At 47.0% G+C, this 22886-nt stretch overlaps 13 protein-coding genes across 13 annotated transcripts; 5 read left to right on the plus strand and 8 right to left on the minus strand.

The window, feature by feature from the left end:
• Positions 1–212: 212 nt before the first annotated feature.
• PHATRDRAFT_46184 (predicted protein) lies at positions 213–1372 on the minus strand (the record flags this gene model as incomplete). Its single annotated transcript, XM_002180618.1, has 4 exons — positions 1246–1372; positions 685–1157; positions 522–611; positions 213–432 (listed from the first exon to the last, which is right to left on the minus strand). The coding sequence occupies exons 1-4, from the start codon at positions 1357–1359 to the stop codon at positions 213–215; spliced, it is 897 nt and encodes a 298-aa protein (XP_002180654.1). The 5' UTR covers positions 1360–1372.
• Positions 1373–1753: 381 nt separating this feature from the next.
• On the minus strand, positions 1754–2494 carry PHATRDRAFT_36084 (predicted protein; the record flags this gene model as incomplete). Its single annotated transcript, XM_002180619.1, has 1 exon — positions 1754–2494. One exon carries the CDS (start codon positions 2492–2494, stop codon positions 1754–1756), a length of 741 nt encoding a protein of 246 aa, XP_002180655.1.
• A 255-nt stretch (positions 2495–2749) lies between these two features.
• Positions 2750–4601, minus strand: PHATRDRAFT_54534 (predicted protein). Its single transcript, XM_002180620.1, has 4 exons — positions 4516–4601; positions 4008–4324; positions 3665–3934; positions 2750–3592 (listed from the first exon to the last, which is right to left on the minus strand). Exons 1-4 carry the CDS (start codon positions 4520–4522, stop codon positions 2831–2833), a joined length of 1356 nt encoding a protein of 451 aa, XP_002180656.1. The 5' UTR covers positions 4523–4601; the 3' UTR covers positions 2750–2830.
• A 1213-nt stretch (positions 4602–5814) lies between these two features.
• PHATRDRAFT_36086 (predicted protein) lies at positions 5815–6279 on the minus strand (the record flags this gene model as incomplete). The annotated part of the gene is made up of 1 exon (XM_002180621.1): positions 5815–6279. One exon carries the CDS (start codon positions 6277–6279, stop codon positions 5815–5817), a length of 465 nt encoding a protein of 154 aa, XP_002180657.1.
• Positions 6280–8653: 2374 nt separating this feature from the next.
• PHATRDRAFT_12550 (predicted protein) lies at positions 8654–9565 on the minus strand (the record flags this gene model as incomplete). Its single annotated transcript, XM_002180622.1, has 2 exons — positions 8654–8765; positions 8829–9565. Coding segments are annotated over 2 exons (849 nt in total), but the record flags the coding sequence as incomplete, so codon positions are not given.
• A 1432-nt stretch (positions 9566–10997) lies between these two features.
• On the plus strand, positions 10998–11645 carry PHATRDRAFT_12586 (predicted protein; the record flags this gene model as incomplete). Its single annotated transcript, XM_002180413.1, has 1 exon — positions 10998–11645. A coding segment is annotated over one exon (648 nt), but the record flags the coding sequence as incomplete, so codon positions are not given.
• Positions 11646–11736: 91 nt separating this feature from the next.
• PHATRDRAFT_46187 (predicted protein) lies at positions 11737–13096 on the minus strand (the record flags this gene model as incomplete). The annotated part of the gene is made up of 3 exons (XM_002180623.1): positions 11737–12324; positions 12631–12795; positions 13033–13096. 3 exons carry the CDS (start codon positions 13094–13096, stop codon positions 11786–11788), a joined length of 768 nt encoding a protein of 255 aa, XP_002180659.1. The 3' UTR covers positions 11737–11785.
• Positions 13097–13257: 161 nt separating this feature from the next.
• PHATRDRAFT_12731 (predicted protein) lies at positions 13258–13941 on the plus strand (the record flags this gene model as incomplete). The annotated part of the gene is made up of 1 exon (XM_002180414.1): positions 13258–13941. One exon carries the CDS (start codon positions 13258–13260, stop codon positions 13939–13941), a length of 684 nt encoding a protein of 227 aa, XP_002180450.1.
• Trx-h1 (thioredoxin h) lies at positions 13909–14710 on the minus strand. The gene is made up of 3 exons (XM_002180624.1): positions 14566–14710; positions 14422–14426; positions 13909–14248 (listed from the first exon to the last, which is right to left on the minus strand). The coding sequence occupies exons 1-3, from the start codon at positions 14655–14657 to the stop codon at positions 14028–14030; spliced, it is 318 nt and encodes a 105-aa protein (XP_002180660.1). The 5' UTR covers positions 14658–14710; the 3' UTR covers positions 13909–14027.
• Positions 14711–15326: 616 nt separating this feature from the next.
• Positions 15327–15713, plus strand: PHATRDRAFT_7107 (predicted protein; the record flags this gene model as incomplete). The annotated part of the gene is made up of 1 exon (XM_002180415.1): positions 15327–15713. A coding segment is annotated over one exon (387 nt), but the record flags the coding sequence as incomplete, so codon positions are not given.
• A 1944-nt stretch (positions 15714–17657) lies between these two features.
• On the plus strand, positions 17658–20225 carry PHATRDRAFT_36093 (predicted protein; the record flags this gene model as incomplete). Its single annotated transcript, XM_002180416.1, has 1 exon — positions 17658–20225. The coding sequence occupies one exon, from the start codon at positions 17658–17660 to the stop codon at positions 20223–20225; it is 2568 nt and encodes an 855-aa protein (XP_002180452.1).
• Positions 20226–20498: 273 nt separating this feature from the next.
• Positions 20499–21095, minus strand: PHATRDRAFT_12645 (predicted protein; the record flags this gene model as incomplete). The annotated part of the gene is made up of 1 exon (XM_002180625.1): positions 20499–21095. A coding segment is annotated over one exon (597 nt), but the record flags the coding sequence as incomplete, so codon positions are not given.
• A 1091-nt stretch (positions 21096–22186) lies between these two features.
• PHATRDRAFT_36095 (predicted protein) lies at positions 22187–22852 on the plus strand (the record flags this gene model as incomplete). Its single annotated transcript, XM_002180417.1, has 1 exon — positions 22187–22852. One exon carries the CDS (start codon positions 22187–22189, stop codon positions 22850–22852), a length of 666 nt encoding a protein of 221 aa, XP_002180453.1.
• Between the last annotated feature and the right edge of the window lie 34 nt (positions 22853–22886).

The raw sequence follows: 22886 nt of genomic DNA on the forward strand, positions 1-22886 counted from the left end.
GGTCAAAAGTAGGACCAGGTCACTATGGAAGGGATCTGTGCGCACTATGTTCTGTCATCGCCTAGCTAGAGATTCGAAAAGCAAGAAATTGAGTCAAAGTTTGCTTCGTACAGCATTATTTCAACTACACCCAAACCCAACCACGAAAAGCCTACCAGGAGCGCACATTTGCGCAATCCGACTGTGAGTTCCCTGCCAGCAAGCGAAGCCGATTACGTAAATTTCAGTTCAACGTTTTTCCGTTGATGAAGCCTCTCAAATCTGGCTGCTTGCTCAATCTCCACATCTTCCTGTTCATTTTTTGTCAGCCATTCGCTGTTCTGAGCACCATGGTGGTCGGCCTGATCATCGAAAATAAGGGTACGCTTGGCGCTTTCGCGTTGATGCTTCAAAACAGTTTCCTTCAAAATCCAAGCCGGATATAACGGATCACTATACAAGACACCGGTAAGTTCTGTGCACCTTGCGCGTGTTTGCGTCGACATATTTACGAAATGCAAACGAAGGCCGCGTCCACTTACTCGTCATCGGGTTTCTTTTGGGGCTCAACAAGGTAACCGCAAAAGGGGCAAAAGTCGTAGCCCTCGCGCTCGCAAGATATTCTCCCGCAGCTGAAATGAAGATATTGCAGTTGACAAATGAGGAGGCAGAATGTGCAAGGATTACGTAAAAACATAAACCTACCTTAGGCAGTTGGATATCGGCTTATGGTAGTTTCCGAAGCAACCACATTCGAATGCTGCTGTTCCCTTCGATCTCGGACCCTCGTTTCCCCCTGATTTCACCTTTGACTGTGTCTTCAAAGCATTCTTCCGCGATTCCAATGGCAACTTTGATTGTTCTACAACCGGAGGAGAATGTGAATGCTTGAAGCCTTGTCTTTTTTGCGTCTCACTAGCTAATTTGTTCGTACTCGCTTGACGAGGCTTTTCCGGCGGTTTCTCTATATTGTCTTTTGTCCTTACTGAGTTTTCTGTTATCGCTGTTGATTCTATTGGAAGATCGTGTGTTTGTTCGGATTTTTCAGCTTTGTCGGGCACAACCAGAATCATCGGTTCGATGGGTACACCACGTTTGAACTTTTCAATATCGTCAACAAATTTTTTACCTTCCACAGAAAGGGATCCCAAGAGTTGCGATAAGTAGTCCGACAGGTCCTAAAAAAGCAAATTTCATGCAGTCGACCACTCGTGAATCCTTCAGTATAAAGAAAGATGGAGACCATGATAATGCTTTACGCCATACCTCTTTGGAGTCGATTGTAAGCAGATGATCAACTACGTCGTCTACACCATCCTCAAATCCCAGGATCTGGGCGAACTTGCTATTCAAGAAGTCGCGCTGAATGGAGTCCGCCATCGCGAAGCTTAAGCTCTCGTATGTGTACAATCCTGGGCTATGGTGAGTGAATACGCCTTCGTTCCAGTTTTTTTTTTTTATATCGAGATGGCGGAAAGGTTTCCCATGCGATTGTTTGCCTTTGCGACGACTTTAACACGAACCTGACGTCACCGAAAATTTTGCAACTTTCCCACAGTCACAAATGATCTGCTTTTTGTTTTACTACTATGAAGGTAGGAATGTTGCTAATGTAAACAGTCCTCTTGGGAAAATTCTATGAAAAAACTTGTCCCTATTTTACATCCATCTTTGGGTTCGCTTGTGAATGAATGTGAGAGCACCTGCAAGAATTCATTTTTACAGGTAATAACGGTATCATCTTTGTGGTTTATCTTAACTGTAAATCAGCCTTTTACTTGCCATCAGGTTCAGTATTTTGCTTCACTACGTAACCAAATTGCTGTGATCCGAAAAACTTCAAACAGGGCTGGTCCCCTGGCGAAGGACGAAACAAATTTTTTTTAGCGTCCCAGTAGGATTCTTTAACAAAGGCAGATTTTACTTCGGCCAATACCAAGTAGTGGTCACAGTCGATGACTGGCTCATCCATTATTGTGTATGCGCGGCAACGAAGGTGAGCAACAGTCCCAGCGATGCAGAATATCCTATCCTCTAAATTACCTTCTTCTTCACCTAGAGGTACTTGCTTTAGATCAGGAATTCCGTGCGAGAAGCGTTTGTCTTTCTTCCGCTCTCGGTTGCTGCTTGGTTCTTTGCGGGCTACTTGGGTGCGTGTCGCGTCCGAAGAGAGCTTTGGAGTGTAATCTGAAGGGAACTTGCTGCCAAAGCTCCCAGAAATTGAACCGACATTACAAACAAGATCTTCCATCCCTCGAACTGGGATTGATAGTGTAAATTCTGGGTTGACCGTGAGGATACTGGCGCTGTGCCTTCTCCGGTTTAAACTAAACATAAATCGTCCCTCGTTATTGGTAGCTGTTAGCCACGACAAGATCATGACATTGCTAAAGGCTCTATCCTGTCCTTTCTGCTTCTCTTTAAAAGTTCCCAGTAAGCATACCGGATTAGTGTACAGTATTCGACTGAACTGCTTACCGTCGAAAAGTTCGATCCATTGTGTGCCCTCCACCATCTTCCAATGCAAGGAATTGTAGGTAAGACTCGTGGATCTAGTCTGACATGAGAACCTTTCACAGCTATTTGGATGTTGTGTGTTGACGCTGAGCGTTAGCGATCGCAGTGCTTGTTAACGACTGAATCTTGCAACCCCCTACCCTAAGTTAGCTACTTTTGCTTGTCGCTTACCATGTAGAAGCTTGGAATAAGATCACCAAAAAGTCGTGTGCGCGGAAGTCTAGAAGTATATCTACCTTGATGTAAAATCTAGTAGGAACATATTTTGGAAGCTAAAGACAAGACCACGAATGGCTTATACAACTATCAAAGAGTCTGCTTGCCCATCCGAAAACTAATACTCTTCATCCAATCCAGCGTCCGCGCCATCGCCAGTCTCCGCACCAACCTCTTCGTAGTCTTTCTCAAGCGCCGCCAAATCTTCACGGGCCTCGGAAAATTCTCCTTCTTCCATTCCTTCGCCGACGTACCAATGAACGAACGCACGTTTGGCATACATGAGATCAAACTTGTGGTCGATACGAGAAAGAGCTTCGGCGATGGCCGTGGTGTTTGCAACCATGCACACGGCACGCTTAACCTGGGCAAGATCTCCGCCCGGAACCTGCATGGGCGCCTGATAATTGATGCCACACTTGAAACCAGTGGGGCACCAATCAACGAATTGAATCGTGCGCTTTGTCTTAATGGTAGCGACGGCAGCGTTAACGTCCTTAGGCACGACGTCGCCACGGTACATCAGGCAACAGGCCATATATTTTCCGTGACGAGGATCACACTTGGTCATCATGTTGCTCGGCTCGAAAACGCTGTTGGTGATTTCGGCGACCGTAAGGTTCTCATGGAAAGCTTTTTCGGTTGAGATGACAGGCGCGTAAGAAGTCAACATGAAATGGATACGGGGGTAAGGTACCAAGTTTGTCTGGAATTCCGTAACATCGACGTTAAGTGCTCCATCAAAACGAAGCGAGGCGGTGAGCGACGAGATGACCTGAGCAATGAGACGGTTCAAGTTGGTGTAGGTAGGGCGCTCGATTCCGAGATTGCGACGGCAGACCTCGTAGAGAGCTTCGTTGTCGAGACAGAAAGTGCAGTCCTATGAAAAAACCCAAAAGGTGAGACAAGCTATTTACGAAGACCATTTATTGCACAACTAATCTAAACGCACCGTGTGCTCAAGGAGGGCATGGGTGGAGAGGACTGAGTTGTAAGGTTCCACCACCGCCGTCGAGACTTGGGGTGATGGAGAGACGGCGAACGAGAGCTTAGACTTGCGTCCGTAGTCCACACTCAAGCGCTCCAATAGAAGACTTCCTAGACCGGATCCGGTACCTCCACCAGTCGCGTGAAAGACGAGGAATCCTTGAAGGCCGGTGCAGTTGTCCGCCAACTTGCGGATACGATCCAATACCAAGTCGACAATTTCCTTGCCAGTGGTCTAACGAAAGTAGAGTAAATAAGTTAAGAAATACAGCCAGACATTCTGGTGAACGGTTGATCATAATACTTACGTAGTGTCCACGAGCGTAGTTGTTGGCGGCATCCTCTTTTCCGTTAATAATCTGTTCGGGGTGGTAAAGCTGCTTGTAGGTACCATTGCGCACTTCGTCACAGACAGATGGCTCGAGATCGACGTAAACAGCGCGGGGGACATGACTACCAGAGGATGTCTCGCTGAAGAAAGTGTTGAAGGAGTCGTCAGCTTTTCCTAAAGACTTGTCGCCAGGCATCGTACCATCGGGTTCGATACCATGCTCCAAGCAGTAAAGCTCCCAGCACTGATTTCCAGTCTGAATACCGGCCTGGCCCAAATGAATCGAAATGCATTCTGTATGTGAAGTAGCGCATAACGCAGTCAGAAACAAGTTTTGGTGAAACATGAGCAGTGCATTGCTAGCCACACGTAGGATACACGTAGAATATCTACTGAGACTAAAAGCAAACCAAAAAATTCCAAGTTGCTCATATCGGCTGGTCTCTCTTCCCTTCGTTTTGATACGATCGTCTTACATCACTTACCACGCATGATAGAAGAACGAGAGCTTCGAGTAATACAAGAAAGCAGGTAATTGAACAGGTAATAGAACTAGCTCTCACGACAAGAGAAAGATCATTGTGGTCCTCCGCAGGTCGTTGCTCAAAAAGCAGCGGATCAGAAACAAGGCAAACCGATTGCACGCCGGCCTTTCTGAACGTTGTCGCATGATATTTTTCACAATGGAGCGAACGACTTTTCAAGTCTGCGTGACATCAAATGACAGACGCCAACGGAACAAGTAAAGGTTGCGCGCATACTTACCGGTACTTGTTTACGGTTACTCTCTGTTTTCACATCAGTCTGTCAATTGCCGGTAGAATTCCTTTTTTCCATCTCTGTCGCAGTCAGTGCAAAGAGCTTGTCTCTTTACTGTGAAGTAAGCAGATTTTCAAAGCGCATGAGAGTTGTGTTATCTAACATAGTCAATAAATTATGACAGCGTACCGAAATTCGTGCTTGTCGTCTTGAAAGAGAACAGAAATTCTGCGTGTTTGCTGTATCGATAAAAGAGGATGCGAATATCTGCCGTTCATAAAAGATGAAAGCTGCCGTTGGTCAGGGTCTATCGCTTATTTTGCTGATTGCCGTTTTTCAAGTCGTGGTGACCAAAGTGTCATTGGGAATAGAAGCGAAGCGACGATGGCAGCATGCTTTGACAGGTCATGCTCTTGTTCAAGTGTCGTACTTACTTCCGCTGGATGTGTGCATATGTCTCCTTTTGCTGAGCGCCTTTGGAATGGCGTACATTCGCTGTTTTCAATCCGACTTGTATACTCGGACATTTTCTGAGTTACTGCGACCGGAAGAAATGAAGGCAGGATGTCTTCCTGGAGCTTTCTATTTTTTAATTGGAACAGCTCTTACTGCATACCTATTCCCACTACAGATTGCCCAGTACGCTGTCGAATGTCTTTCGATTGCTGATCCATTGGCATCTTGGGTTGGAAGGTCAATCAGGTCGCCCAAAATACACGCTTCAGCATCTGTGGCAGGTTGTGCGGCCTGCTTCATTGCAGCTAGCGCTATTGGCGGAGTATATCTAGGAGGTTTTGCAAGCCCTTGGAAAATTGCATTCGGAAGCTTAGCGTGTTGTCTCGCCGAGGCGTTTTCTTTCGGATACGACAACCTGTTGATACCAATCACAACAGCTGCGGCTGTAAATCTTATGCTGTAGGAACAAAATGTAACGTAAATTTGGTTAGCTCACAGTTGACTGTAAAGCAGATTGCTACTGGAAGTTTATTTGCGCGTTGTAGAACATTTCATCACCAAAAGTATGATTACGTTTGCTTATGGTAACATTGCCCAGAGCTCATACGCATCACTGCTTCTGCGCCGGCAAAAGACTTGAGCAGCCCTGGTGGCAGAAAGCCTCCTTCGCAAGCGCATCGCCAATTTTGCTGTTCCTTACGACTTTCGTGAGCTAGCCGTGATTTTGGAACTATCTCTTCCCTTTCGTGTTTACCAGTGTCAGTTGTTACTCCACTATCACCAGGGTTTCTGTGGGAATCATCTTTTTTACCGTTTAATTCAAGCGCTTCGCAGTTAGTGTTTTCGGTGGCTTGAAACAGCATTTTCGTTCCGTCATCGTATATAACCTCTCTTGTCTTCTTATTACCAAAACGCACAGCAACACAAGGTGCCAAAAGTACGACAAGGATTACTACCAGAACAATGGAGCCACCCGAACCAGTGGGCGATTCTTTATTGGAGCCTTCGAAATCCACTTTCTTGCTGAACTTCATGCTCTGTGTACATCGCCTGAAAGCAGTACCAAGACTCCCAGTTTCGTTGATTGCCAAGCCTTTTAAGATTTAATGTTTTGACCATGACAAATGAAATGGTGTTCCATATCTAATTTACTGTTGAAAACGTCTCGTTTCGGCAGCCAACTTGGACATTTTCCAATTTCGAACAAAATCAAAAGAGAAAGTAGATACCACCATCTGCTAAATAGGACATCTCGCCTCTAGCTAGACTAGCTAAAGATGCTAACAAGCTTTGTAGTTGTTTGCACGGATACGCGCCACAGCCAAAAAAGAAAAATAAGATTTACAGTTAGGATATGTGGTCTAATAGTATTGTAAATCTCCGCGCTGTCATTGAATGTCACACAACATACGGAATAGGAGGCAGAGAGCGCTGTGATTTTCTTCCGTAACTCATATTCGAACGCTATTTTGTGTGATCCAGGAGGCATCGAGTCTATTGTCTTTGTATTTATAGGACCCCTTCGCTTCCAATGAGCGGCAACGTTAAACTTGTCAGTTTGCCCGCGCTGTCACAACTTAGGCCACCCCAGTTGCAGTGGTCTATATCAATATCTCTCCAGTTTTCTCGTAGGGATTCTGGCCACAGATTGCCTTGCATTGTTTCATACAGAATGACAAGGAAATCTTGCTCTGTGAGGGAAAAACACGAATTGCTCCCGAGATAACACGTTAGCTCACCCGGTGGACATTCAGTGCATCCCTCAGCATCTGAAGCAAACCCGAGAGTCGAATAGCTTCCTAAAGCGCAAAGGATAGCATCGCACCCGTATTTTGACGTACTTCCATTGTTGATGTTGGGATTGGAGCAAAGCCCCCGGGGTAATGGGTCGTACAAAAAATTTTGGCCAAGGTGCAAGTCTCGAATTGATCTATTGGAGCCAAAAGTAGAAGGCACCGTGCCGTGAAAAAGGTTTTCGCTTCTGTCGCAGCGCAAGTCAGTATGTGAGAAACGAAGACTCATCAGCAGCTGATATAGCCACAACTTACAGGTCTAGCCAAATAAGGTACGGAAGCAGCCCCATACTCATCGGTATGGTCCCAGTCAGCTGGTTGTCCTTCGCATGAAATATCTGCAGATTACCGGGAAATGATTCCGGCAGAGGTCCGGACAGAAGATTGTTGAACAAATCTGAAGAAAATTACATTGACTGTTTGTCAGAACAACATCAGAATAAATTGAAAATCAAGAGAAAGAAATCAATTTACCAATACGCAGAAGGGAGGCAGATTCGGAAACCTCTTTAGGAATCGTTCCGCTAAAGTTGTTGCTGGACAACTCAAGGTTTGTCATTTTCATGAGACTACCCAATTCGGTAGGAAGCGTTCCACTAAAAGAATTCTGAGATACCATAAATTCAATCAGGCTATTCATCCCTAAGTCGTTCGGCAGTGTACCTGAAAAATCGTTGTTTGTTAAATGCAAATATTGAAGCGAGGGCAAATTGTAAATCTGGAAAGGAACAGTTCCGGTGAATCGCCCGTGTGATAGCTGAAAGCAGCAAGCGTAAGTATAAGCAGTTCACAATCCTGAACATTATGCCATGCCCTATTGCTCACCATCAGCACAGAAAGTTTTGTTAGCAAGCCAATTTCGGACGGAAGCGTCCCAGACATAACCGGTGAGCTAGACAAGTCCAAATGTTTCAGATTGGATAACATCCCTATCTCAGTTGGTATTGTCCCCCTGAGGAATTGGCGGCGGCTGATGTGTAGCTCTTCCAACGAGGAAAGTTGCCCGATTTCTCTTGGAATACCGTTGCAGAATTGAATGGGACCAGGATTCCTGTCGCCATCTGAGCACATGTTTGCGTGAGTTAAGTCGATGACTGTGACCTCACCAGTTCGGCAGGTAATGCCTTTAAGGGCACATTCATGAAAAGTTATATCACCCCAGGGTTGAAACTCTGCGCCCCAGAAACGCCCAAGCGTGTCAATGTAAATCATCCTCAGAATTTCCCTATCGGACAAGACGCCATCGCCATCTAAATCACCGTGGACAATCTCCAAACCTCGACAGGAGGTGCGGCCGAGGATCTGACGGAGAGCAGGATCTGCGGTAGCTTCAGGGCATTCTCGGCATGCGGAATGTAGAGTGGCATGACCATGATTGTTGAAGGTGCCTGGTCGACACAAAACTGCATCACAACCAAATTCACCATAGAGCATATTCATAGAGATTGCACCTTCACCACAGAAAAGACCAGGAATGGTACCAGTAAGTCTAAGTTACAGTAACCCTTTGTGAGATGCTAAAATGTAAAGGGATCCGTTCCCGAAATCACTTGTAAACTTACAAGTTGTTGGTAAAGTTGAGGCGCAAATTCATGTTCATTTCTAACATCTCGTCAGGAAGAGATCCGCTGATCATGTTGGCCATGACGTCGATTGTGCGCAACCTTATCATCTGTCCAATTTCAGTAGCAATTGTTCCCGAAAGACGATTGTAGCTCAAGTCCAACCTTTCATAGAGTTAGTCAAAGTGTCAATGACGCTCAAAACCTTGTTCTTCCTGTATTGCTTACCATTGCAGCGACGCTTTGAGTCCAACAAAAAGGTCACGCGGAATCGAGCCTGTTAGACGATTGTTATCTAGACGGAGTACACTAAGATTTGTCAGTTCGTGCCAGCCAACCTCTTTGGCCGAGGTTGGCAGAGTTCCCGTGAATTGATTGTTGGAAGCAAGGAATGTTTGGAGTTCAGACAGGTCCCAAATCTCAGATGGTAGAGCTCCCGTGAAACGGTTGTCACCCAAATTCAAGTCCTGCAGACTTTTCAGTTGGTTAATGTTGAAAGGAAGGGGTCCACAAAGAAGCATGGATCCCAGATCTAGTAAACGAAGGCTGGATAAGTTCGCAACGCGGCTTGGCAACTCTCCAGATATCCAGTTGTCGGCGGCAACCAAGTATTTCAAATTTTTCAATTCGAATAGTGCATCCGGTATCGTCCCCGTTAGCACGTTATTGCTCACATCAAAATGCCGCAGGTTTGACCAGGCCACTAAGTTAGGCGGAATTTGGCCTATGAGATGATTGTCGGCGATGTGGATTCCTTCCAATCGAGTGGAGTGCGTCCCTAAAGTTTCCGGTATCGAGCCACTGAGGTCATTATGACTTAGATCAATCAATCGCAGTCTTGGGATGTAGGAATAGTTGTCAGGGATACTGCCATGGAGTTCGTTGTACTGAAGCTCCAAGCGAGTCAGGAATTCCAACATCCCTAGCTCCGTTGGCAAAGTTCCTTGCAACTCTTCGTGGACCAGCACAATTTTGGTGATTGCGTCTGCCGGCACTGTCACACCCCCTTTCTCCATTTCTATTAAATCGCTTTTATCAGGACCACAGGTGATACCTCTCCACATGCAAAGGTTGTAGTTTTCGTCGAGCCAATGTCCCTCTGTCTGCATCTCTTCCGTTCCTTCAACCGCATCATACAGTTTTTTTAAAACGATCCATTCTCGTACGCCACGGTCTGACGGGTGTAAATGATGCTCTTCCACCAGATGTTCGGTTCGTTCTTTCCTCACTTTTCGAGTTGCTGTCGCTAGATCGACAACAATAGTCCTGACTTTGGAGGTCGGACCTTGCGAGTCCTTAGAGGCTCCGAGGTCAACATATCGCGAAAGTCTGGTTGCTGCCGCGATTGTCGGCAAAATGACTACCAACGTAGAAAAATGAAGCCAATACCACCAGCGGATGATTCCCTGCCGCCGACTCATTGTAACCTTTTCACAACTAATTGGATTGCTATCTTCCGGGACGCAAACATATACTAATGTAAACGACCAATACCATCAACACCCTTGCTTTTCCGATGTCTTGTGATACTTTGTCACACCGATTGAAGGGGCGACTGACTTTTTCAGCCTCCAGCAGTGACATTTTCCAATATATACAAAGTAGTCGATGCTATAGTTTCTGACGAATAGAAATCCCCAAAAATCTAGTACGACGCTGGAAACTCATAAATAGCCTTTCTCACGTTCCTGCGGGAAAAGCGTTCTCGTCGCCTCCCATTCTCCTCGATTGTCGCCTAACAAACAGGATAGGCATCGGCCATGGCCATACACCACCGTGGGGATGGGTTCGTGGGAGGGCAATTTGCAAAATGCGTACCCGAGTGCAGATTCGCGTGTTAGCTCGTGGACATCGAGTGTTTGTCGGTTCGATCCCACGGCGTCCAGCATTTCGAGCTTTGGGACCGAGTCCGTCACGGTACCGGCATCGGGCTGGTACGCCTTCTGCTTCGACACGGCCGACCACAGTTTCGGAGACACCCAAAAATTCGGCCTCTTTCTTCGTTTGGAAAGAGAAGACACAACGAGGCAGGAAATTAGAGTCGGTCTTCCCATTGTCGAAAAGGGCAAGCCTCTGCTTTCCATGAATTTTGGGAGGGTTTTCTTCTTTCCGAAACGATGCCGTGTCTGTGTGGATACATCATCAACAATTGGAGGAAAGGATCGGAATACGGAGAGATGTACCTGGAAGCTGATACTACACCGCTTTCTGCCTAGAAACGAACCAGAGCCCCAATTCACGAAAGAGACTGTCACGGCATCAAATCTGAAGAAACGGTTCGTTTGCGCCACCTGTGTCCGTGGTTTTCCGACGCTCGAAGCTATAGACCATCATAGCAAGAGGGCTCATCCCGAGTTGGGGCCCCCACCTCCCGCCATTTGGAGCCGCCCGCTCCCAGTTATTTACAGCGATCTATATTTAGCAATCATCGACAAGCCACAAGGTATGGCCGTCCAGGGCGGGGAAAATCAGACCTTGGGACGATCCGATCTGTTGCTGCCGTTGGCACTCAAACCTGGCACCAAGGTGCCGTGGCCCACTCAAAATAGTATACTAGACAGTGCTTTGACGAAACCCCGCGTATGCCATCGGCTGGACGCCGGAACAGGGGGTATACTTGTACTGGCGAAAACTCGTGTTGCCGAAGTGAAACTGAAGCAATGCTTTGCGGACCGCGCTTGTCGAAAGCGATACCGTGCGCTCCTGTACGGAAAGCTGCCAAAACAAGAAGGAACCATTGAAGCATCTTTATCAGGAAAACCAGCGGAGACGCACTACAGCGTACTCAGGTACGTTCGATCCTTGGATTTCGGGTGGTTGACCTTGATTGACCTGCGCCCGGTGACTGGACGGAAGCATCAGCTTCGCCGACACATGCAAGGCATGGGGCATGCGATTTATGGTGATCAACGCTACGGTCCCAAGCTGGAGCCGCGTCCGAACGAAGGAAGCGAGGACCCCCACAGTCGCCTTTGTCTGTGGGCAATGGAGATTGCGCTGCCGCATCCATCGACCGGTGAATACAAGACGTTTACTCTGCCGAGCCATCCAACATGGCTCGCGCTCGTGATCCGGTACGAAGAGGAACGCTGGGAACGGTCGCAGCAATTTCACAGTCAAAGCTAACGTAAGGTTTTACAGTAAGTCGTTGTTTTGTTACTCTCAATAACTACACTACTACCAATTTAGTGGGCTCCAGCAAACGCTTCTTCGTCGGGAATGTGAAGCATCTTAAAAAAGAGACCCAGATCCTTGATGTAATACGAATTGTCGTCGTTGTGGATGGTAAACCAAAAAACTTCGTGGGATTCCGGGTCGACAAAACCAACCTGCCGGGTAGCACGTCGGGAAGGGACCAAGATAGGAGAGGCAAAAGTCCCGGTGCCTTCCGGAGGAACCAGACCCAAATCATTGTATCCCTCTGTGTTCGCAGCTTCCAGTTCGTCGAGCTCTTCAATGTTATCGATACCAAGTTTGTCGAGATCCTTCTTGATATCGTCCGGAATAAAGTCGGGGATGTTTCCTTTGTGAATTTTGCGGTCGCGATCGGTGGCAATCAGATTATCCGTCTCAGCGACGCCAAAAATCTTGCTCAAACCGAACGGCAATTCTTTCTTGCCACCGTCGGAGGAGAAGGTGCGACTGGCCAGCGAGACCGTGCGTCGATTGGCACCCTTGGTCGCACTGTCGAGACAAGTCAAGGCAACACGAAGAACGCGTGAGTCTACACGCCTGTCTTGTATAAGAAAGACGCACCAAAGCTTCGCAGCTACATGAATGCTGAAGCATTCAATAAGGTACTGGCCGTTTCTGCCTCGAAACAAGTGCTTATATTCTGTTTGGTGTCTTTTCCACCACCGTGGTGACCAGATACATACGAATTGGCCGTACAAAATCTACCGGAACGAATACGAACTGGGGAGGACTGTCAGACGGTAACGTTCTAGATCATCTCATAGTCTTATGTTCAACTTGATTCTCTGCGTCGCTGCCTAAAACATAAACGGTACAGCGATAGAAACAAACATACCTTCGAACGGTTGCCGCAAACATAGTAAAACGCTCAAAATCGCGGGTATGCGAAGACCGCTGGATCTGCTTTTTCGTTGACCCCCTACGCTGCTGCGGGCTGTGGGCGGGGTCCAGTCGGGGCTTGGCCGTCTCGCTTTACCGGGTGCTTCGTCGGTTACACTTGCTGTACACTAGACAGAGCCGTGCCATGCCGATCCCAACGTCGTGTCTGAAAACGTGACGTATGTCTATGTCCTATGTCTCGATGTCACTGAATGCATGGGAAGAATTTTCTCTGACCTCCAAGCGACGCCGGACAGACAGATCACAAGATGACACAAATATTTCATCCGGAAACTGGAAACGACGAACCATTTCACAATGGAAAATCGCCCTCTAACTATAAGGCAAAGTCGTGTACTGCACAAGGAAAGCCAGAGTGACTTCAGAGAGAGAGAGAGAAAGATAGAGAGAGCCTCCAACATTGGAGACTGTGACGATTTAGTGTAGCATGGACACGAAACGGCAGAGAGCGCGTTCACGGAGCCGTTGCGATGTTAGCTGTTTTCGGCGTTGGGTCACATTGTCCCTGTTACTTGGCACAACACTACCGCTCGTAGATTCACAGCAGCAAGATCCTTTAACCATGAATGGAGGTTCCTTATTGGCCATGGCTGGGAAAGATTGCGTAGCCTTGGCTGTTGACCGACGATTCGGTAGTGGACCTGCCCTAGTGAATGTCGGGCCACGGTCCGTTCTGGCTCCGTCATCCCTATTACTGGTCGGCTTTACTGGAATGGAAGGCGACGTACAGTCGTTGAAACAAGAGCTTGCCGCGCAAGTTGCCCGAAAGTATCAGAGAGGTATGGGAATCTCGGGAACAGAAAACCAAAGATTCATTTCTCCCCGGTCCATGACATCACTGACTAGTCACGTACTCTACAATCGAAAACGGGCGCCGTATTTTGTTGAACCACTCGTGATTGGCCTCGAACCTTGCGTTTCTGAAAAGAAAATGTCACCCATCAGCTCGGATGCAACAGTAAACTCCACAACGGCATACCGACCATATCTGTGTTCGCTCGACATGATAGGTGCGACCTCTTTATCGAATGAGTTTGTTTGTGCAGGCGCAGCAATCAAGTCCATCTACGGAACCGCCGAAGCCGCCTACCAACCAAATCTGTCAGGAGATGAACTCGTGGAAGCATGCGGAAAAGCATTTTTAAGTGCTCTGGAACGAGATTGTTTAAGTGGTTATGGCGCCGTTGTATACCTCATCACTTCCGATGGAATTGTTGCCTACGAACTCGAAGGCCGTAACGATTAAATTTTAAATTTGCATTAAAGAAAGAAGCTATTTATTCCCATGAAACATTTGCGTGTTTGGTAGACTCGTAGAAGCCAACTGGAAATTTACTTGAGCTTCGCCACGAGTGCGGCAAGTTTGTTTTGGTCTGCCCCCATCATTTCCTCGATTTTTTCTCCATTTCGAAAGAATTGGAACGTGGGCATGGCGCGGACACCGCAGTGGGCGGCGACGTCGTCGGCTTCGTCAACATCGACTTTCACGAATTCAATATCCGGATTCTCTTCCGCTAGCTTTTCGAAAATGGGTCCAATGTACTTGCAAGGTCCTAAAATAACAAAATGGAGATTTCAGTGAGCTTGCGTTACTTTCTTTGGTAACTCACGACATCAATGTTGAAAAGCCCGTGTCTATGAGATATCCGGTTTCCCGCATGCGTGACCGTTAGGTGCGAGTCAGCTCCGAAAAGATTCTCCGATATTTTCGCAACAAATATCTTACCACACCTTTAGAATTTAGAAACAATGGAATTGTCAGAGACCTTTCTTTCATAAAAGGAAGATGAAAGACATATTTTGACCGCATTGAGGATTTGCGCGGCGGTGAAATCTGTCAAAGCCTCTCGCCAATAATCAGAAAACCTACCATGTAGCCGTAAAGTCGACCACAACAAGCTTTGTCTTGGAGGTCTCCAACATAGTGTTGAAGTCGTCCATCGATTCCAGATGTTTCACCATGATGATAAGTGGGTAATAATCGTGTTTTATCGTATTGTTCAACAACGGTGGAGATTTTGCTTTTGTGACCGTAGTGTGAATGGTCGAACTGCTGCGATCCCCGCCCGAGTTTTCTACGCGAGAAAGAGCCTTTTTTGGAGATAAAACTACCTGGGCTGGAATTCTCGGTTGATCGCAATCAGCCGCAAAACCCAAGGAATCGAAAGGGTTCGATGACGAGACCTGTAGTCTAGCTATTCATGTCAAGCGAATCCTGTCGTATGACAAGACCATACCGAATTTTTCTATAAATATAGAAAGATTCGTTTTGGAATCACTGACGGATTGGAGTGAAAAGTATAATCGACTTTTTCAAGATATGTCGTCGCCGACAGTCTGTCAAACGAAAACAACGATGTAATGGTTTTGGTATGCTTCTCTCAATGCAAAGGCATTCCACAACTTTCCGGTTGATGGAACTGAGACTAAAGATTATAGTAAACCGCTTTCATTTGGTTTTCTATCAAGTGGTCGAATCTGACTCGGTTACCTCTTCCAACTAGACAAAGAGAAGCACCAAAAAGAGACAATCTGGGCCTTGACATGAGCAAGCTACAGCTGCAGCAGGCAACCCAAGAACGATGTGGAGTATCCTATGACGAGTCGTTGGAGGCCCAACGTCTCGTGCCATCAATCTTTGAGCGCATTGGGGGAGAAAAAGGATTTCGAGGATTGTCAGAAATGTTTTACAATTTCGTTTTTGATGATCGAGAGGCAACTTGGTTTCTAAATATTTTTTCAAGCAGCACACGCGCGGAAGCCATTGAAAACCAGTACTTATTTTTTGTCCAAACATTCGGTGGTCCTGATTTGTACAAACAAAAGAAAGGCAAATACACTCGTCTCGTTGGCCGACACGCAAACTACAATATTGGGCCGCAAGCTGCTGATCGGTGGGTATATCATATGAAACGGGCATTGGACCAGAATGAGCACCTATCAAGTGATGCCGAGACCAGAGAAAAGCTTCACAACTACTTTCTTTACATGGCGCATTATATTGTTATTGCAGGCGAGTATATGCGACCCGATCAAGTAAGTATGCCGATGCTGTCATTGCTACATCTACTTTCCACATAAATTCACATCTTATTCCGCTTTTCTCTTTGCAAGCTGAGTGGTGGCACAAAGGTTGATACTGGCAGGGTGTGGTAGCTCTATACTAGCCCCATTGATCGAATTATTTTCGTGACTTTACGGCGAATACGAAAAACCAACTCGTGCCGGGTCAAAAATCTCAATAACCGCTAGGGAAGAAATGTCAACAGATAATGACGAGAACTTCTCAGTCAGCGTATGCTAAAAGGATATATTGCCAACCTTACCAGATAGCTAGAGATATCCTTGAAGACGTTGCTTTTGTATAGTATTGTGTAGGAGACCTACTATGATTTGTTTTACTATTAACTTGTCTAACGGACTGTGAGTTTTTCTCTAGGTTTTCTGAACAGATCAATATCTCGCGTAATTTTCGTGCGGAAGTTCTTCGAACCCGAAGAAGAAACAGCACAGCCGCTTCCCAATCCTGACTGGTTGCCTAGCTGGAGACCCATTCATTTCACGGCCTACTGAGGATTGTACGCGATATGAAAGTCAGCGCTACTCTTTTTCTATCCTTTCTCTTTGCTGCGGTTCCCTGCACTTATACGCTGTCGATGACTTCTCCCAAAATGGCAAATTCGGAGAGTTCGAACCGTCTGAGCCGATGGGCAGAGCGAGTAAGATTTCCCACGCAATCTCCAGTCTGTTTCTTGTCCCAAACTCGTAACTAAGAAGCCTTTTCTATCATATCTCTTCTCGGAAAGTGGGCTGACAGTCGCATTGGTTGGCACGAAGAAGGGGTACATGATTCCATTTTGCGCTACGGTGATCGACTTATTTCTACTTTGCATGACAGCGATGCATGCCCCACTCCTGCTCGTGTGTTCGTACCGCTGTGTGGCAAGACTGTGGATTTGGCATTCTTTGCCAAAGCTGATGCTGTTTCGGAGGTGGTAGGAGTCGATGGAGTACGGAAGGCGCTTGAAGAGTTTGCCCAAGAACACACAGACTTAAAACTTGCTCCGTTAGAAGACCAGACGGACGAATACGAAAGATTGGTTGGGGAAAAGATTGCCCTATTAAAGGGCGATTTTTTTCATCTGGATGAAAAAGTAACAAATGGCAGATTCGACGCCATTTTCGATCGAGCGTCCATTGTTGCCATCGATCCCAGTTTGAGAGAGGAGTACGTGAACGTACTGAGCAGGTTGATTCAGCCCGGAGGAAGAATTTTATTGGTTGTCATTGAACGAAAAACCGGGACAGACTTTGATATGCAAGGGCCACCTTTTTCCGTACCGGAGACAGAAGTGCGACGTTTGTATGAAAATCAGAGCTGGGTCGAGTCTGTAACACTTATTGAGGAGGAAGGCGAGAAGGGTCGGAATACTCCTGGATCTGGGATGAACTCTCTTTATTTCATCATTCAAACAAAATAGAGTTATATTGAAATCATTTGCCACTTTCATAGTCTAATTTTCTCTGCCAATGTGGAGATTGCGAGCTGGGTTCATGCCTGATTCAAAGAACTGTAATTATTAAATGGTCATTCACTGTCAGGGATGCAAATCAAACCTATTTCAACGGTTTTGCTTCCAACTTCATTTGAAACGCTTGATGAATCCTTGGTTAATACTGAGCCTAGTGCGAAAAACTGGAACTGTTCTTATATCCTTATTTTAATACGGGATCGGATTCGCTGTTGCACTCAGGGTAAAGCTCATTCTTTCCATAGTCGCTTCGGTGACCATTTTTTTGGATCGTGTGATATATAACCCGCACCTAAACGACGAACGCAATTCAACCCTACCCTCACCCGGACAGACACACTCAGCGAATCTGTTTATCTTGTTGCAACGATCAAGCGACCATGGAGGGAAAACGTCTGGTAGAATTCACAATCTGAAGGCGACCAACGACATGTCATCCATCTTTCCTTCCTGCCTCTCCTTACCGATACGGCGATTACCAAGCGTTCTCAGAAACACCACGTTCACTGCTGCTGCCAACGACAACGACGACGACAACGAGGGGCACGATTCGGGACTGGACGAAGTGGAAGAATCGGAAGTCTGTATCTTACCAGATTTGGGAGCCTTGCGATTTTGGTCACATCCTCATCGATCACTTGACCTCACTATGGATCGACAACAGGGAGTTGTTTGGAAACGCCGTGATGTCTTTAAAAATCGCTGGCGACCTCGCTGGTTTGTGTTGCAGCCTGGCCAGGGAGTCCTGACCTACTATCTCTTGACGGCACCCGTTTCGACCGCCATCAACTCCATTGCTCTACCCTTGATTCCTGACGTCTCATCCGCTGACAATGACCACTACAGAGGTACTCGAAATGTTGCTACTTCTGCTTCTCTACAACCAACTTTGCGCAATGGTGGAGGTTCCAATGCCCGGGATCGGGTGACTTCTTGGGATTCGGCCGTCTCCGAAAATACGCTGGATTACGATGTAGTACCTCGCGGGACTATTTATCTACTCGGCTGTACCGTGGATGTGAATGATGCACTTAGCAGACCCCGTGATAATCTTTTCGCCTTTACGATCATTCCGCCAACTTCAATGGAGAACAAAATTCATTTGGCGGTCCGTACGGCCGAAGGACGCTCGGCTTGGATAAACAAACTCGCTAGGGTGGCGCGGGTTGGATCCCCGCCGCTCATCCGATCCATTTCCATTCCGGAGGAGCCAGATCATTCTTTCGAGCATGAAGATGACGAACACCGTCTCCTTGACAGAGAGAATGATTTACGTGAAGTAGATTCAACTACTGATACAGTCTGGAAGAGTGTAGGAAGCCGTGAATCGCTGTATAAAGAATTGCCGGATGCGCTGGCAAACGAAATTGAGGAAAAGCTAGCACAGTTCTTGCCCATTTGCGATCAGGGACCCACCGTTGGTTGGAAGTTGATTTTTGAGCGGGATGAGGATGCCGCGTATCGAAAAGAGGATCCGAACAGTGGGCAGACTATGATCAAAAGCATCGCGTTGTTAGAGCATCCTCCGAAACAAATCTTGGATATCTTGCTTGACATTCAACGTCGTACCAATTTCGAATCCACTTTTCGTACTGGGGAGCGCTTACGGACTCTTAATGCGCACACTTTTTTGGATTTTTACGCGTACAACGCTATCTGGCCCACAGCAGCGCGAGAGTTTGCCATTGCGATGCACTGGCAGGTAGTAGGCCGCGATGATGAAAGGGCGATTTGCATCATAGGGTTTTCGTGCCCCGATGCAGAAAGCGTTAAACCTGTGGAGCCTCATCATGTTCGAGGCCGCTTGATTATATCGATGTATCTACTGCGGCCGGTTGGGGAAGGGCAGTGTCACTTAACACGGCTCCTGTCGTTTGATCCAATGGGTGGAATTAATAAACATTTGGCCCGAATCGTTTTGCAGCAGCAAGCGGGACTCCCTGCTGTACTCGGAAAGTTTCTGGATCGCCACAGGTCTGTTGTGCCTTTCAGACTTACCGGACGCCTAAGGGACGACGATCTAATTCGAGATGTTGTGGAGCACTTGCCCAAACCAAACTCGACGGACGCCGTTCGTGGAACGCTCGACTGTACAACCAACCATTCGCTTGTTCTTGCCGGTTCGGAGACGTCGAGAGACGGTATAAAAGTGGACAATGATGACCATTTGCCCGTACGGGGTAGGCAGGCTGCGATTTTGATTGCTCCTCTTCTTTTGTATAAAGTATGCATTCTCATGGGGTCTTCGTGGTCGTTCCCTCTGTTTTGCCTTGGTGTATTTCTTGCTGTAAGGCAAGTCGCTATACAGCACTTGGGTAAAGTGCTCCCGCATATCCCGCTTGAGACTCAAATTGCTGGGCCCGTTACATGCCGTTTCTCCGTGAATTTGAAGGGAATTCTGCGTTTCATCGCGAACAAGAAAGAGGAACGAACAGATCTTCGAAGAGGTACTTCCGATGTGTCCGTAGTGCATCTTGTTGTAGCGGCTATATCCCGTGCTCTGAGAAAAGAACCGTCTTTGCGGTCTAAAACTTGTACGATACCATGGCTACTGATTGACGAACGTGTAGACCAATCACGTGAGTCTGTGAGAGTTTCCGTTTCGGAAAATGCAGACGGCGTGGTAACGCTTGAGAACGTGGACAATCTCTCCGTTCAAGAAATAGCTGATGAAGTGAAAAAATTGGATAGCTGGCGCGACGAGGCCCAAAACATTGGCGAGTGCCTCGTTCTTGCCACGCCGGACTTTGATAGTAGTAACATGGAAATTGACGTTACTTCGGGCTGCTCTGAAGTTACGGTTGTTGCTGTTATCGGTGGAGTTCATTTGGAGCGTTGCAGCCAGAAGGGACGCCGAGCAAACGATGAAAGACCCAGACCCATGCTATCACTTTCTTTAACAATATCTGCACCCTATCAAACACAAATAGTTGCTGCGCGGCGCTTCGCGGAAGAAGTACAAAAGCTACTCCAGTTTCCGGAAATGTGTGACAATTGAAACCAGAACTTGCTTGGCTGTGAATTCCTCCCGGGAGAACCATTTACATTACTTGTATGAATTGAGACCGCGTCTCCCTATGATCACTTTTCTTCATGCGAAGTATTACACGTCGTTATTGGCCAGTATTGCCTTTATCTCTGCGTCAATGCCTAATTTCTTTCCCTCCTTTGCGTAGTCAAGGCCGCATCGCTTGAGCAAACGTAAGGCTTTCGCCGGCTGACTGCAGTGAATCGCTTTTTCGATAATTTTTGGTTTAAACTGTTGTGCTTCTTGCCCGAAACCCACCCACAGCAGATTGACCTCAGCCCATTTATCTCGCGGTAACCAGGATTCGAGCTGGACACGCGTTTGTTCAGGAGTGTTAGACTTGACCCAATTTAAAGCGTTAAAGAGACGATGCATGTGTGTGTCGACGCCTATTCCGGTCTGCCGATTCCATGCAACGTTCTCGCAAATGTACGCCATTTTCGGGCCAACTCCAGGAAGCTCCATCATGATTGATGCTGTAGGCGGAATGTCGTTGTCGAACTTTTCTTTAAGTATTTCCACGGTTTGCTTGATGAATTTTGTTTTGTTGTTGTGAAAACCCACTTTGTTAATGTACGAATTCAACTCCGATGCGTCCATTGCAACAATACTTTCTACGTTCAAAACATTAGCTTTCTGCATGCTCCGAATGGCTTCACCTACAGTCGCATCTTTTGTCTGGCTACTCAGCATGAGAGAAATTAAGACCTGAAACCGGAAGTCTCTGGGAGTCTGCGTACGATCGGGTAAGGCTTCACATCCCGAGTCGTCGCAGGGCGCTGTCCTATCTTTTCGCAATTCCACCACTAGCGCGTAGATGTCTTCCCATCCAGCCGGAGGTCCATGGGAGCCCGGCTCCGGCGTGACAACTCTTTTCTTGACTGAATTTTTTACTGCTTCCACCTTTGTGATTTCTCGGTGCTCTCCTTCTGCTGTTTTCTTATTGCGCGACCGCCTCGTTTTCTTCGGTGAAGGCGTGACGACTGCTGTCGTTTCTATTTCAACGTCCACTTCTAGTTCAGTGGATCTTTTTTTCGAGAGAGGCGTTCCAGGCGCGGATACCTCTTTCTTCGCCAGCATTAGCGTTGAGGTTTGCAGTATTCGTGTGGAAACAGGCATGTTCGAAAGTGAGTGACGAGACAAGGACGACAACGATCCGTAGGTGAGAGTCAAGGGAAATTGTAAGAAAGCGGTTGCTGATGCGTGACGCGCGGGTAGTATCAAGGAGTAAAAAAAGATACTGGACACTTTGAATTTGAATGCAGCCTTGTTGGTCCAAAGGAGCATTTCACAGTGACTCACACTGTTAGTGGGATGCGTCTGTAACGTATACACTCCAGGCTGTGGTATTGACAGATCCTCCGTTTTGTCGTTCGCCATATCCTCCTCCTCCCGAGCTTCGAGTGGTTCTATTCACTGTGACGTGAGACTCGCCAGTTTCAGTCTTTTTACGCGCCTTTTCTGCGATTTTCCCTCTTTACAGTTATTTCAGAGTCAGAAGAATCCCAAGGGGGATGATGCTTCCGCTTATTCTGTCAAGTGAGTTCCGGGTTTCGGAACGCGGATGCGACGGAGAATTTTGAATGAGGCCCTTATCACAATATCGATGGGAAAAACACAAACGAGCGATCCTCGGGAGATCGAAAGCCGAAGCGTCGACCTGGAAAAAGAACTGGTAACAAATTGATCAAGAGCACAGTTTTTCTATGAAAGAATCGACAATGAAGTCAGCCTTTCTTTTATTTGTTGCATCTTTCCGTGCTCTAAATGTCCTGGCGTTTTCAACAGACGGCTGGCCGCGATTACAACGGTGTGTTGCTTTTTCCAACTCTGTCATTCAAATTGAACGATTCTCTCAATCTCCAGAAGGAGAAACGTTCTCGATCCCCTGTAATAGCCGAGAGGTGAATGTTAAAAATGAGAAAAAAGCAATGGCAGAGAATTCAAGGCGGAAACTTTTGATTCACTTCAGCGCCATTGGATCTACGTTGGCTACGCTTCCGTCGTCTTCAGAAGCGCTATTTACGCCAAAGGATCGTAGGCAACTGGAAGTCTGTCTAGTCAACGTACTACGCGTTGTCTATTGGTCCCAGAATATTGCAATTACACTACAAAGTGCCGACGACTCTTCGGACACCAAACGTGCCAAATATCTTGAAGCCCGACTGGGTGCCAAGGCCGCTTTGACAGGCAAAGTTGGTGGTGGGGCCTCGGGAAAAGTCTACACGCTGGCAAGCTTACGGCTGCCGTCGTGTTTGGAGGATTTAGAGTATTATGCACGTCCACAATCACGACAAGTTGCGGATTTGCGGAGAGATTTTTACGAAGGGCTGGCAGCCGTCGTTGAATTTGACGGGCTTGATACTTTGACGGACCCGTCGCCACGATCGAGTCTAACCCTGGGACAGGTCAATGAGCAGAAAGTTCTTTTTGTGCAGCGCATGCTCGCCGAGCGCGTCGTACCTATTGGACAGCAGCTTGTGGCCAGCTTTCCAGCGGAATCAGTTCAACAGGCCCACGTATTCATGCAACAATACTATTCTAGTGAGCTACCGCTAGCACAGAAGAGAGATGGCGAAGAGTTAGCTACAGCATAGAGGGATACCTAGATTTTTGCTCACAATCAAGCTT

Source organism: Phaeodactylum tricornutum, chromosome 9, assembly GCF_000150955.2.
Source record: "Phaeodactylum tricornutum CCAP 1055/1 chromosome 9, whole genome shotgun sequence".
NCBI lineage: Eukaryota > Bacillariophyta > Bacillariophyceae > Surirellales > Neidiaceae > Phaeodactylum > Phaeodactylum tricornutum.

Coding starts and splice junctions, on each gene's coding strand:
- PHATRDRAFT_54534 (XM_002180620.1), bottom strand. Junction 3,935..4,007: donor ACTACGCTCGTGGACACTAC/GTAAGTATTATG, acceptor TACTTTCGTTAG/ACCACTGGCAAGGAAATTGT. Junction 3,593..3,664: donor ATGCCCTCCTTGAGCACACG/GTGCGTTTAGAT, acceptor GTTTTTTCATAG/GACTGCACTTTCTGTCTCGA.
- Trx-h1 (XM_002180624.1), bottom strand. CDS start 14,657: ATGGTGAAACATCTGGAATCGATGGACGACTTCAACACTATGTTGGAG.